Source organism: Nothoprocta perdicaria, unplaced genomic scaffold (assembly GCF_003342845.1).
Source record: "Nothoprocta perdicaria isolate Ctin4 unplaced genomic scaffold, notPer1 scaffold_128, whole genome shotgun sequence".
Lineage (NCBI taxonomy): Eukaryota > Metazoa > Chordata > Aves > Tinamiformes > Tinamidae > Nothoprocta > Nothoprocta perdicaria.
Window position 1 is genome coordinate 1,082,964 of NW_020454405.1, and position 14,655 is coordinate 1,097,618.

A 14,655-nucleotide genomic window follows, 5' to 3' on the forward strand; every position below is an offset into this window, starting at 1 on the left:
AAATGAACTGACTTGGCATTTGTGATAAGGATTCTGATGGACAGCACGGTATTAAAACTTTCTCCAGCACATGGTTATCAGATGTCCAAGCCAATACATCAAGAATTACAATTTGTCTCTTTCAGGCCATTGCCAGCCCAATCCTAGAAACGTTGGGCAATTCTGGTAACATCACACAGGATCAATAATGTTCTTTACTCACAAATTTGAGGCAATCTGTACAACGGTTTTTAAATCTTCTCTTCCAAAACAAGATTGAGGACCCACATATCTKTTTTACACTATGTGGGAGCCAAACCATCAAAGCAACCAAATACCCTCTAACTCCAGGCATGTGAGTAATCCTATTTATTTGCATTTATTTAACTTTAAAATGGCCTGTGGTGTCCTGTGAGTCAGGTGGTAGATTTGTGCTCTCAGCAATTTTTATGTATTTTTTGGGGGTCATTTCAGCTAGCCTGAGATATCACCGAGGAGCTGCAGGACAACCTCTGTGAACAACCTAGAGGTGAGATGGAGACTTCTTGGCCTTGCAGTCAGGGTGGYGAATGGCTGTACCTTATGAGGAAAGCCAAGGCTCCCCGCTGTGGATGACGGAGCCAGCGCAGTGGCCGTGCTGCTCCACACTCCCTGCCATTCCTCCGCAACATGAAGAGATGGCACGGGCCTCGTGGCTGAGGTGGAACGATGATGCCGTCACCTCCTCCACTGCGACGTGCCAAGTTCAGCGCTTCCTGGGGAAATGCTACTTACCCTGCCAGGGTACTGCCTAATATCACTGTCGTCAAACAGCAAGGGTGAAAGAACAGATTTTTCTCTCCTCTTTTCTCTTTAACAAGCTACATTAAAAAAACAAAAACAAAAACAAAAAAAACTTTATTTCAAGTAAGCTGGAGCAGCAGATGTCAGGGAGTTGTTTTCATGTTCTTTCTCATTTTCTTTCTCCCTTCAGGAAATGTAACTTTTGCTTTATTTTTTTCTCTCTCTTGTACTGTCTACTTATTTCTCCTAAAGTGAAAATCAGACCCTGCAGCCCACAACTCAGCTAATAAATAGACTAATCTTCACATTCCTTGGTGTTTTATAAAAGACACAGGAGAGCTATTAAACAAGCAGAGGATGTCTAGAAAAAAATCACTGGAAAAAGGRAAGAACACAGAAACAAAGTCAGCAATATCTGTAAGTAACACAGTTTCCAAACAGAAAAGTGGAAGGGGTCCATGGAACRATGGAAGTATTAAAAGTCCCTTGGTTAATGGTTAGCTTGAATAAAAGCTACTAATGATTTTCTAAAGTCCTGAAAGAGTCTTCAGGACATAATTTATTTTTTTTCCTCATATATTTTCCATTGCTGCCTGTGGACCCTTGATTTAATCAGATTTTGCTTTCATCCCTTGTAAGACTTTATGAAGTCTTTCTTGATTTGCAGCCAACTGAAGCACTTTTAATAATGTATGGTAAAAAGGTTTAATTTTTAATGGACAAGAATAGGTTAGAGCTGCTACACATAGTAGTAGACTTGTAAGTACAGTATTACACTCTACAGAGTTGTTAGTAACAAAGAAGAATGTATTTATAGCCCAAATGTTATTGAAAAGATGTTTATTTTATTACTAACATGAATGTATAATTGAGGAGCCTGTCTAACCTGGAATTATTGGCCAGACCTTGTTTACCAAGAGGATTAAGTTGTTTTCAGGCTGTTGCCATAATAACTCAAGCTTCTTATTGTTTTCTGTCTCTCATGCTGTTCCACTGCTCCAAATCTCAAGAAAAATAAAAACAAAATGTGAAGTTACACATTTATATCCTGGATTTAGCAAATCGAGGGGGAAAGTATTTTCTGACACCGGCGACTGATTTATAAGGGCTACCCTTCAAATAAGATTATTTGTAGCTTGATGTTTGTGCACATTTTTCCTTTGTTTATAAGCACCAACCTAACAGGAAAGCTCAGAGACACATCTAGATGAAAAACTTGCTTTAAAATCAAAAGTCTGATTCGGAAAGTCGGGAAGGGCAGTTCCACAGGGGTTGTTTTTCCTTAGCAAGCTACAGTACATCAAGAAAGGGCTTTCATAGTAAATTCCTCTATTCTCCCRCCCAATCCCAAAGAACTGCTAGGCCTCATTAACAAGGACAGAAATKATCGCCATGCCCAACAATAATGGTACAGATTTAGAGGCTTTATACCTGTGGTGCTTCAGTGGAGTCGCTGCTTTTTGAATGAAATGAGGCAAATCTGTTCCTCTGTGCACGCGTACCTGTCAGTCACACCTAACAACTATCAAATCCAGAAGCCAAGATCAGTGGAAATTTGGCAGCAGGAGAGAGGTGTCAGTGAAATTGTATCTCATGATAACAACCAAAGCAAGAGAGGACAGTCATGCAACTCACACAGGAATTCCACAGTAAGGTTAAGCCTTCCTGCACCTCAGAGAAGCCACGTTAGCATCTACTTTTCAGCCAGAAAGTCACGGGACACCACATTTCATCAGAGTCTTTGCTCACTGAACTAGTTATTGGCAGGAGAGGAACATCAGGCCTGCAGATGCACACACCACCAGGACACTGCCTGCAACGGAGGGGTAACTGTCTGCTTTTAGACCTGTATGCACCCCAGGCCGACAAATGCAAGCTGGTTTGTGTCCCAGAGCTCAGGCACATCACAGCAAACCCAGCACAACCCCTTGAGTGACATAAGAATGGGTGGAAATATACGGGATTGTTTGCCAATGAAAAAAAAAAAAGTATATATTTTTAAATCCTCTTATTTCAAAATGAGCCATCAAATAGGTTTTATAACACATAATGGCAAAATGAATGCATTATGAATGATTTATCATTCTGGAAATGCTTATTGGTGACATGAGTCTTATAAAATGCAATTTTCACACAATATGCTGTTAATAATGGATAAGGATTTATCAGTATATTATTATATGAAACAGAAGGAGCAATATTAAAACTTGTTCTTTCACCGGAATCAAATAACTTATTATGCATTGACTTGCTTATGAAATTGAGCTACTCATGCCATTGCTACTAATTACATTTTAATGTCCWTTTTTAAAGGCAGATATACATCAAGCCACTGCAGTAGCTCATTGCAGATCAGATGGAATGCTTTCCCTCAGCCCACCTACACCACGTGGAGAGAAAATAAAAGAAGAAGGGGAAAAAAAAAGAAGGAAAAAAGAACTACCTTGTGCTAATTTATAGCATGCACCTGTAGGGACTCTTAAAAGTGTCCCTGCCTGGGAGGGCTGTTCACACTCAATGGGAAGACTCATTCCTATGTATTTCTTCAGGAATTTTCTGAGCAGTAATGGTCAAGTCCTCTGAATAGTTTGGCTGATGAGTGATATAAGACAGCAGGACAAAACAAGTCTGKGACAAGGGGCTAGGAACTCAAAAGCTGTTTCCAACAGTGCTTAGATCCTCCCACATACATTAATCGGGCATTCTGTGGATTGAGCAATCTAAGAGGACACAGCCCTCTGCTCCAACACTGTTTGTTGCCACCATTCTGCTAACGCCCAGCTTAATGCGTCTCCCTTCCTTAAATCAAACACTTCAAAAGACTCCTCTTCTGCCTCAGTTCCAAGACAGCAGCTTATGCTGCTATGGAAGGTGGTCTAAGCTTTTGCAGCTGACTTTGCAGTCACGGTGATGAGGGGGATCCATTCTGATACTTGAGCTCCGGATGTGACAAGCCCCACATTAGGAAACACAATGAGCAATTGTGGTAATMTCTTGACTCATAGTTTCCAAAGATTTCCTGCTGTAGCACCACCACAGGCAGGGCTGAAGAGACAACAACAAGCACAGACCCTCTGCAACTCTCTGACAGTCTGGCATACAGCATATCTGAAAACTTCATGATAGCATTAAAAAAATCAACATATATAGGAGACAATAGACAGAAGGCAAACTTAATATCAGGAAAGTCTGGTACAGCTTACAGCAAGACATTTTCTGTCCTATCTTGGGAAAAGAGAATCTGTACTTGTGCCATATAATGCAAGAGTTTTCTGGAAATTGCCAATTGCCTTTAACAGAGAGCAAACACCTCCATCGAGTTGACTGGAAGACCACTGAGCAAGAGAGGCTCACAGTCCAGCAGCAATGTAACTGGAAAGCCCAATGGTAAATGACCACACATTAGAAAGATATTAGCACATGAATTGCATTCATTATCTTCTTTATGGTAATCATAAAAAAAATACATTTGGAAAAATCCATCTGTTCCCACAGATGGAAGGCCATGACATGATGTTCCAGCGAGCCCCAATTCAAAGACTTTGGTGAAAACAGACAACTCCTGCCCCAACTTGCCAGGGCTCCACGAGGACACAGGGCTTCACTCCAAGGGGACACCTCCTTCTGTGGTTTTCTCAATTGACACCTTGCTTTAACCCACTCTTTTCTAAAGAACTAGATCCAGATTTGCAAAAACTTTTGGTATCCAAAAAACTTTGTGACCCCAACAAGTCTTATTTTGAGGGGAAAAAAGTCCTCCATTCTAAGACCAGGGCTATTCCCAGGACACTCAGGACAGATACTGGTTTCCTTCTTCCTACACACATCCTAGTGCAGCCATTCCTAGTGAGTCAATATGGATCTGCACAGCTTTTTTCATATGATTTCCCTCCCCACYCAGCACATCCCCCTGTGAAACAACGTCATGCAAAAAGGGCTCAGAGGATGAAAAGGGAAGCATTGCCTGTTCAGACTGTGCTGGGTTGTGCTTAGTTTTCCATCATTCTTTTTTTTCTGTCGTTTTTTGAAGAAGTCCCAGTTCTTTGAATGCAGCCTTTTCAGTTGTGAGAGCCATTAGGATTACACAAAGCAAAGAAATGAAGAAGAAATATGTAAATAATGCCTACAAGAATATGAGAAAGCTGCACCCAAAAGTCAGTGCTTGATTAAAACTCATCCTTTTCACACAGAGGCTCCTAATTAGGTTACTAACAGCATTCCTGTCTGTTTTAATAATGTAATGGTCTCTTGTCACATACAACAAATGGACAGAGTCTTTCACATCTTCTCTACCGGGAAAAATCTACGGAAAAATCTACCTGAAACTTTTCCCTTTCTGCTTCCAGCTCTGTTCCAGTGGGATTTCCGATTTCTTCTGGGAGGGTGTGAAACCTCTCCCCTCAAATACAGTCAGGCAGATTCACCCCCATGCCATCTGGTCTGAATGTCCTGCTGTCCTTATCTCCAGGACGGAGGTGGGGTTTCACCCAACTCATCCCTAAGAGTTGTGAGAGCTTGCGGGAGAAAACCCATCACCCCTCCAAGGCGGGCACACCGTCCACGTGCAAGGAAAATGGGGAATGACTGCAGGTGGGATGGCGCTGGAACCAGGCTAAAAGATGAATATTTCACAAGACTTACCAACCACATCAGGCACAGAGGCTACCTAGCCCGCTGTTTATCACCGTCTCACAGCAGCCTGCCAGGAGCTCCACGAGGAAAGAAAAGGTCCCTAACTGGCATCATGCAACACATCCCCAGTCCCTCCCCTCACCTGGTCCCTTTAGGGAAGTCCCTCTCCAGCTGCTTACCCATATCATCTTCCAGAAGACACCCTGATACACTGTGCTCCTACCCTACAGAATCCCCCTAGTAATTGGAAGTGTTGGAGGAGAAAGAGCCCATTTGTCCATGGGGAACAGGGACATGGCAATCCAAAGGAGAAGAAGGAAGTGCTGCTCCTGGTGCTACTAGATAAGGAATAAACTGTGGGAGAGAAAGGAAAAGTCATTATTCCCCCCTAGGCAGATAATTATTTAAAATTCCTTTTTTTTTTTTTTTTTTTTTTTCTCTTTCAGGTAAACAGTCCATATTATCTGGGCTGCCTAAAGCATAAAATATGTCCTCTTGGGACACCTTGGTTGGTGCTGTGATGGAGTGGACATCTTACATGCCTAGTGCTGAACTGCAAAATTACCTGTCTCAAGTCCATGTTTCCAGTAGGGGTATTTACCATGAATACTCTTGTACTTACGCAGCTGACTTTAAATACTCATATATTAATTTTAGGCAACCTTTCTAAGAATTTAAGAATAATAAATGGAAGAACAAAACAATACGCCTTTTTTAATGACATCCCAGCTCTCCAGTCTAACTAGCATCTGATTCCATATGTCCTCTAAGGGCACATTCGTGACATGAGTCACCTTCCAGAGCAGAACACACACAGCTTGTCCCTTGCATGAAGCAAGGTGGCAGATGCCTTCTTTAAAACTGTCATTAGGAATGTGACCTTAAGGATATCTAACCAGCATGACCTTTTGAAACTTATAAAAACTTTAATATGGGCATGTTTTAAAAGTATAATTCAGTCTGAGTACAAATTAATATGTACATTAATAGTTCTCATAGATGCATAATGTCTTTCAGGACTTGATCAACAACTTCAGTAGGCAGCACTTGATTTCAATGTGGCAAATGTCCCTAGCTGCAGGTATTGAAGAAATAAACATCACAAGGTCCAAAAAGAATAGTTACAGGAAGAAAGTTTCCTTTCACAGTCTTTTTGAAGGGGCTGATACAAAAAGCACAAAACAAGGTGTTTTGTGTCCATGTAATAACAGAACATTGTGACTGCTGCAAATCCCCACTGTGATGGCTCTCAAACCTGGCTAATTAAGAGATGTTTCATTACAGGAAAATATTTGCAAAGTCAGTGTGTCCCTAACAAGAAGCTATGTCGGTTAAAAGTGTTCACAAAAGAAATTCCCAACATTGTTCAAATATATTCAAATTACTTCCCTAATTAACATTAAGAATAGAGCTTTGGAGACTGATGTCACAGGAAACAAAATCTCTTTTTGTTTTCTGATCATATAAAATGATGGTAGTTTCCTTTTCTCTACAGATTGTGAACTCTTGAAGTAAGCTTAATTTGAGAAAAAAAAAAATGAAAGTCTTTTTAATCAAGAAATTTATTCTATTTGCTTTAGCTACAGTGGTCTTCATAACATCAAACAGCATGTGCCTCGCTGAACTGATGAAGTCTAGTCTGCAGAGCAGAGAAGACTACGATGACAGATACTATGAGGTAAGATTTGTATTATTATTATGACTTTAGCTGGAAGAACTGTGGGTCGGATGCTGTGTGCTGTGAAGTTTTTGGCGAAGGTTCCCCTAACCTCATTGCACAGGACTGGATGTTACCACACCAACAGTATGAAAAAGACTTGTTGAGACAGTTTTCCAGAGATTTATTTGCTCTGACACACAAACTATATAAATCAATTCAGGTTTCAATTTTCTTGCAGTACAGCTTTGCGATCAGGCTGCGACTTTTCCTGGTAGGTTCCTTATTTTCACAGTGGGGCCACAATTAACATTCCTGCCAGGCATTTTATACGCATAATATAAAAAATACATTATTAATCCAAAATTAATAAAGGCATGCTTGTAATGCTCAAAGAATAACGATAAACAGGGAACATGATAAATCTAATGTAGTTAATGGTCTTAAAATTCTACCCTGGAAATTGACTATAAAAATATCTTTGCAGGGTTCCACATTTATTATGTCTCAATAGATGACAAATAAAATCYGTACAGTTCATCTGTAACATTTTCTTTTCTTGTCTGCCCTGCACATACCCCCTGGGAAAAGAGAACCAACCTCTCTTTTTGTCTCAGGCATCACTGCTGGTGTAATAAAGATTCTTCAAGCCAAACTATAGCTGTAATTACGCCAGTGAAACTCCCCAGTCCTCCTACCTTACTCTTTCATATACATTGGAGGGAATGTGCAGGTGAAAGGCTGAGTTATTTACCATTTCACTTACGGARTATGAATTAGAATGGTTCATATCCTTCCTCTCCCCATAGACGGGGAAGCTTTCAGGATATCACCAAGCTGGGGAAATGAACTGAAATTAGCGGTATTGGCACTTATGTCTTTAACTGAAATCAAAAATCATATTTTTACATGTTTGCTTTTAAGGCTGAAAAAACGTTTGTCACAAAACAAAGAAGGTGTGCCTTTCAGTATGCCCAGGGAACACTACTGCATTGGATAGTGTCATTTTGATATACATATTTTTCAGGCAAAAGCTGCGCTTTACATCATGAGACAGGTAATATGCCAGGCTCAGTCCTACTCTATAGTCCAGCCTGGCCATAGGAGGGCAGATTTTGTGCTGGTTGCCTCTGACCTCCCAGGGGCTCATAAGGCAGCCTATGTGCTAGTGAAGCAGTGAAATGACTCATAACTCAGGACAACCTCTGTGCCGTAAGGCTGGAACAGGCTTGAAGTGGATTTGGCCTGAATGAATCCCTCTCATTTCCCTGCCTCTTAGCCCAGCAGTATGTTGGGTCAAGAGCATCCATCCAGGCTTAGGAAGAAAGAGGCTACCCCTCCAGGTGCCTCATCCTCCCCACCCCTGCTCATCCACATCACAGGAACGAGAACTCAGGTCTATATCAAGCCATTAAATATCACCCTTCCCCTCTAAAGAGCTTCAGTTGGCAACAGTAAAAAATGTGGACCTGACAATGACTCGTATCCACACTTACCTCATGGCCCTGYTACCTACACCTATGTCTGGGAATATTTCCAAATGACCTCATTTGGACAGCTGCAGAAGCTGATCCATAGACAGATGCTCTCGAGGTCAGTGAAGAGAGAAAGTCTGCAGGACAATGTCTCTGTGTGAAGTAATCCACACTAGGGRAGAGCTTAGCAAATATAGGTACTAAAAACATTAGATAACAGAAAAAGGTACTAAAAATATTAGATAACAGAAAAGTGTTCCCCACTATCTTTTTAAGGAGATATGAAAATGAATACCTTAAGTGACTGGCCTGTAGCTGGAATAACACTCTATTAAAATTATGTCATCAATTTTTACTTTTCTTTTAGATTATAGATAATATCCTGGAAGAAARGCAGAGAAGTCTCAATTCTGAAGAAAAGAAAGACTGGGGATCAAGAAACATTGTTAAAATGAATGCTCCTGCAGTAAACAAGATGCCAAATTCAGTTGCTAATTTACCTCTTAGATTTGGAAGAAATGACCCWGAAGAAAGAAGCATTAAGCCCATTGCTAATTTTCCTCTGAGATTTGGGAGAGCTTTTGGAGAGAGTCTACCTAGACATGCCCCAGATTTATCATACAGGTTTGGGAGAGCCCCGTTTGTTAGAGGTTCCATTCAATCGCTTCTAAATTTGCCACAGAGATTTGGGAAGTCACTGTCTGTCAATCTGTCTCAAGATGTACAGGAATCTGAGCCAGGTAATGCTATGTAAGTGTTGATGTATTCAATTGTAAATTAAATAGCAGTTTAGCAATGATCAAATACAACAAACTTTCCTCCCRAGATATTCCCTGAGCAGGAATCAAATTTATCAAAAGAAAGCTTCAGAGCTAACAATATTAAAAAGCATCGTCACAAGTGCTAGTTGAGAATCTCTTTATGAAATATTTTCTAATGAGAAGATGCCAAATGGTCAAAGCTGGAAAAGTTTATATGACAAGATTAGGTTTAACACTACTTTTTGAGATCAGGTTTCATTTTGATAAGTTTAAAGCTTCAGGAGAAATTTTTAGAATCATTAATAGATAACATTTCTGTGTTTTAAAGTGACCAACACAAAATGCTATAAATGATTTTTCATTTTCTAAATCTATGCTAATTACATTAAATGGCAGAATTTAAAACTGAATTGCAGCATTCTGAAATGATCAGAAAAACTTTCTTTTTTCTCAGACTAACCTATTTGTTTCAGACTGTAATACGGAGGGTTTTTTGCAATTCTGAATTTTCATTCCAAGTTAAGATGAGTCAGTTCAGTCACTTTCAGGTGCCAGCACCAACTTTGCATCTGACACGTGCATAAAGCATAGTTTTGAATAAGGCAAGATAAGTTATATTTTGGAAGACAACATTTCTTTCTGATTTAGTTTGATTTATTTTATTTCCCGGTCACTGTCTCATTTGATAATAACACTTTTTATTCTGTGATATTTTCTGTTATTTTAGAGATATGAATTTTAACAACTAAGTTAAAATTGGAAGCGAATGATGAAGACTGAAATCGAAACACTTGGAAAAAATGCAGTCTATACTCAATTCTAAAGATCACGGGAAGGAAACATATGAGAATTTAAATGCAGACTTATCTTCATATCATGAATRACATTGCATTTATTCTGTACAAACCCTTAATGTGTAAAGCAATGATAGTTATAGTGATTGTTGTACTAGTTTACTTCAGTGACAGTAATATATAAATTCTAATTACATCTTGTAAGCTGATGTCCTGTTGATTGTAAAAACTATTTTCAGAAGAAAAGAGAAAATAGCTGTATTACTGAAGAATGCAATGTAATACTTCTTTTAAGCAAAATTAAAGAAGTAGAGCATAYGTAAGGAGCAATGGTATGAATGAAGAGAATCTCACTGTCTGAATAACAAAATGAAGCAGGACTGAAACCATCGGTACCTTTGTGTCACATGTAGCTGGAAAAAAATAAAATAAAATGTAGAGAAAGCATTTTTTTCTGTTTTTATGAGTCTTCTGGATATAAATCTGCAGGCAGACTAGTCAGGAATTTTTCAGAAATAAAAACTAGTTTCTTGGACCCCCTCAGAGGAATAACATCTAACGAAAGTCATTTTATAATGCAACTATCCTGATGTTTTACGTCTGAAATAATGTCCTCTTTAATGTCCTAATGCCCTGCGGGCATCCTGATCCTTCTGTTAATGTGAATGGCATTACAGCCACACAGTAAGGGCTGCAAATGAACCAGCATTTTCATTCTGTATTTCTTATGAAAACTGGTGTCTTTTAAGTAGGATCGTTTGTGCCTACATTTCTTCCAAAATTCAATTGCCAGTAGGTTTTGAATAGAAGCTGAAGTTTTCACTGCCTAAGGGAAGTCAAGCCTGGTGGGCTGCAGGAGCCAGGGACGGCTGCAGCGCCTGCTGGGGTCCCTTCATCCTTGGTCCAGCCAGCAGGGAGGTTGTGTGTCCCCAACACACACACACACACACACACACACACACACTATAGAGTGTATATATATATTATAAATATATATATATAGGGAAACACACACACACACACACACTATGGAGTCAAAGCTGACTACAGGTAACAAGGCAACATCTTCACAGGCACCACACACACAGAAGACTCTCATAAGCACCAACCACATAACGGCCAGATCCTGGTCTTACTTGCTGGTTCTCAGATGATCCAGTAGCTGGTTCTCAGATTCCCAGTCCTTCCAGCTCATAGTCCTCAGACCTACGGAGTCCTTTGACGGGAGGTCTCTGTCTCTGGTTGCTGGCACTCAGGTTGCTCTACCACTGGACCAGCTTGGTTAGTCTGGTTCGAGATTGGCTACTGGATCATGCAGTGACACACGCACAGAGAACAGAGAGTTCACTCACATAGGAAAATAGCCAGGAGTTTACCATGAAGACAGGACAGGCTGTGATGATCAGGCACAGGCACACTGACAGCTGCTTGTCTGCATGCAGTTTAGTCCTCTAATCCCTCTCCTTTCCATTTTCCCATGCTTGTTCCTCCCTCATGCACCTTGCTCCCTCCCTTTTGGCTAAATATCCCAAAATAAGTTTAGCACTTTCCCCAAATCCCCTTAAAACATCCCATTGTAAGTTACAGAATCCCACAGGCTTCATCAGATAAGTAAATTTACTCTTTCTCATGATAGCCATGATCATCAGTTACGAAGTTCTGGCTGATGCTCTAGGCTTTCAGTGGCCCATCAATCACTGATTTTGGAGTCCTGTGTTTTATGCTTGTCTTGTACTCTCCTGTTCCTCAGGATCTGGGCTTCTGAGTGTTGTCTTTAATGCTGGATAACCAATACCCAGATATCCTTACAATCCATGTATCCTTAGAGGAACCTGAAGAAATCCACAATCAAATCAATCCTTTAGCAGTTAAGCTCATGGGTGTGACAGAGACTGCATCGCCATTAATTGCCAGTCCTCTACTCCTCTACAGAATTAATGAGGGCACCAGAAACAGCCCTATTCAATGTAAGACTGATGAATTTAACTCTAGGCAAAGCAGTGTGACTCTACAGTCCTGAAAATATTGAGTCTCTCTATTCACTCAGACTCAAAATGTCAGAGAGATAGGCAGATCTTAAACAAATTAAGTTTTTCAAGAGACTGTACCTTTTAAAAGTGAGAGTCCTAAATCAATCTTTGAGCTTTTCGCAGAGTCTCTGTGCTGGTACCTAAAACCTAATATACCAGCTTTGCCCCGACACAGCACTGTCTTTGTATTCACAGGAACTTATCTGTCAGGTGGAAAGAATTAGACCCTGTGAACACCACCAGAGCCTGAAAGTTGCAGACAAAGAATGACTTTACCTGGAGAAATACAGGATCATTTCACTCTTTGCAGCACGACACTTAGGAATCATAGCACATCAGGTCCATGCTGAAGGATTCTGGTCAACAAATTGTCCACCTGAGGTAGAGTCCAGGCTTTGGCCTATGCAGTGAAAGTTTTACTGCTGCCCACCACCAGAAGAGGATGCCATTCTTTCTGTAACCAGGAAAACTGCGGGATATTTTAGTGATTTATAGTCAAATGAATAACAGAAGGAACTTTTATGAACTTCGAGTTGTGTCCTGGTCCGGCACGCCTCACTGTACATCATGTGAATGGACAGCTAACAAGATTTGTGGGAATCCCTGAGCAGCCATAGGAACTTTTTTTTCAGGGACATATCACCTTGCAACAGGGCAAGGGAACACACCAATTGCCATTACTGATGGCTGCTGTGGGAGGAAAGCAGAAGCCTGAACACTGGCCCAGCGGCACGTACGATTAGGTTGCAGTCTTACTGCAAGCTCCACCACATGCACACAGGACAGGACTGCTGATTTATTTTCCCTCAGCAGAGGAAGGGCTAGGCAAGACGTACATAAAGGAGCAATTGTGCTATGCTGTGCAAAATTTCTGTTTGCTTTGAGAGTATGTGAGCCAAGAAAACAATCACTGGATAGTGCAACAGGAAGAGAAGGGACACAACAGGCAACATACATTGCTATAGCTGTTACTCACCAGATTATTTATCATCCCTACACAGATATTATTCATGAGTAGTGAAAAAGCAAGGAAAGGGCTAGAGTAAATCAAGTGACAGACAATCAAGGCTCACTGGCATGAATTCTAGTAGGGTTCAGGAGCTCCCAGCCCTCCCCGCCATACACATAATATTTATGTCTATCATTAAAGCCTCCATGCAAAAACAACACCAASCTTATTTTAAATTCTGACTTAAGCTCATAAAGAGGACAGCTGACAATCTGCTGATTAATTTAAAAGTGTGAAGGCTCATCATGTAGTTGATTGCAAYGTACCACAGAAATTCAAAAGAATATAAAGAGACAGTGTTGTTTTACCTTCAGAAAGCGCCATAGACTTGGGCTTTTGAAAATTCCTATTGCTGTGTCAATTTTCCTTTGCAGAGGCAGGAGATCAACCTCTCTCAGTTCCAAATATGGAGGGAGCCATACTGAGCTGGACAGTGAACTCAGAATATTTCTGTGTTCATATGAAGAACCTGGCATGCAGGTGCACAACAAGCATCTGCTGACCTGACTGCAGTCGCTTGGCCATAGTCCTGCTTTCCTCAACCCCCAACCAAAACATCCTGTCACTTCTCTAGTTCCAGCATTACCCATCATGAAACTGCATGTGTGGAAACTAAAACCTGAATCTATCAAAATCTTAATGATTTGGATCAAAATCTTAATGATTTGCTGCGTCAGCTAGCATATGAGCACTAGTGCCACTGTAAAGAAAGCAGAAGGCCAGCACAGGTGAGCACGGGTAATCTTTCAATCTTAGATTTGTTTAAACTGCTTTTGCAACCATCCTCTTTATTTTCTTCAAAAGATGGCAACTGAGCTAGCTTTGGTCCAAGTGCTTAGAAAATGTGAGAGCAATAGGACTTTTGAACCCTGAASAACACGCTTGAAACACTGCCGCCTCCTGAAGAGCACCCAGTAGCAAGAGTTGGAAACGGCAGCCTGAAATTGCCGGCAGAGCTGCGTAGCCAGCACTTCTCAGGTGGGCACAGAACCGACCGACCGACAGGGGGAAAGTAAAGAGGGATAAAATAAGGACCTGTATAGAGGAGGAGGACAGAAAATGATTATACCTTATTTTTGACAACACTAAGGGTATCGAAAGAAAGTACAAGTGAGACGTTTAACGCTAAACTAAAGGGAATGCTTTTTTATACGAAACACTAACGATGGAGCTCACTGCCATGGGATGCTGTGGAGATGATACATAGCAACTCAGCTCACAAAACAGCTGCACAAGTTCCTGAGAGAAAGGGCTATTAAGCACAACAGTGCAGACGCACTCTCTGCTTCAGAGAGTCTCTAACCCCAGTGTGCCAGAAGTTGGGAAGGTAGCCTGGAGAAATATCACCCAGCACAGAAAAGCTGTTGTTCTATTCTTCCAGTACCTGCTACGGGCCTCTGCCAGAACTGGGGTGCTTGTCTCAAAGGAACTTGTCTGAGCAAGAAAGACCATTTTCATGTTTAGAGGYAGTCTGAGATCTGCTGGAAGGAGCTTTCTCTTGAGCTGGAAACCCAACTTACCAATATTGTATCTTG

The 14,655-nt window shown here is 40.9% G+C and overlaps 1 protein-coding gene across 1 annotated transcript; it reads left to right on the forward strand.

Moving 5' to 3' along the window:
• The first annotated feature begins 6,913 nt into the window (after positions 1 to 6,913).
• NPVF (neuropeptide VF precursor) lies at positions 6,914 to 10,381 on the forward strand. The gene is made up of 3 exons (XM_026033369.1): positions 6,914 to 7,072; positions 8,894 to 9,266; positions 10,015 to 10,381. Exons 1-3 carry the CDS (start codon positions 6,932 to 6,934, stop codon positions 10,020 to 10,022), a joined length of 522 nt encoding a protein of 173 aa, XP_025889154.1. The 5' UTR covers positions 6,914 to 6,931; the 3' UTR covers positions 10,023 to 10,381.
• Positions 10,382 to 14,655: the final 4,274 nt, after the last annotated feature.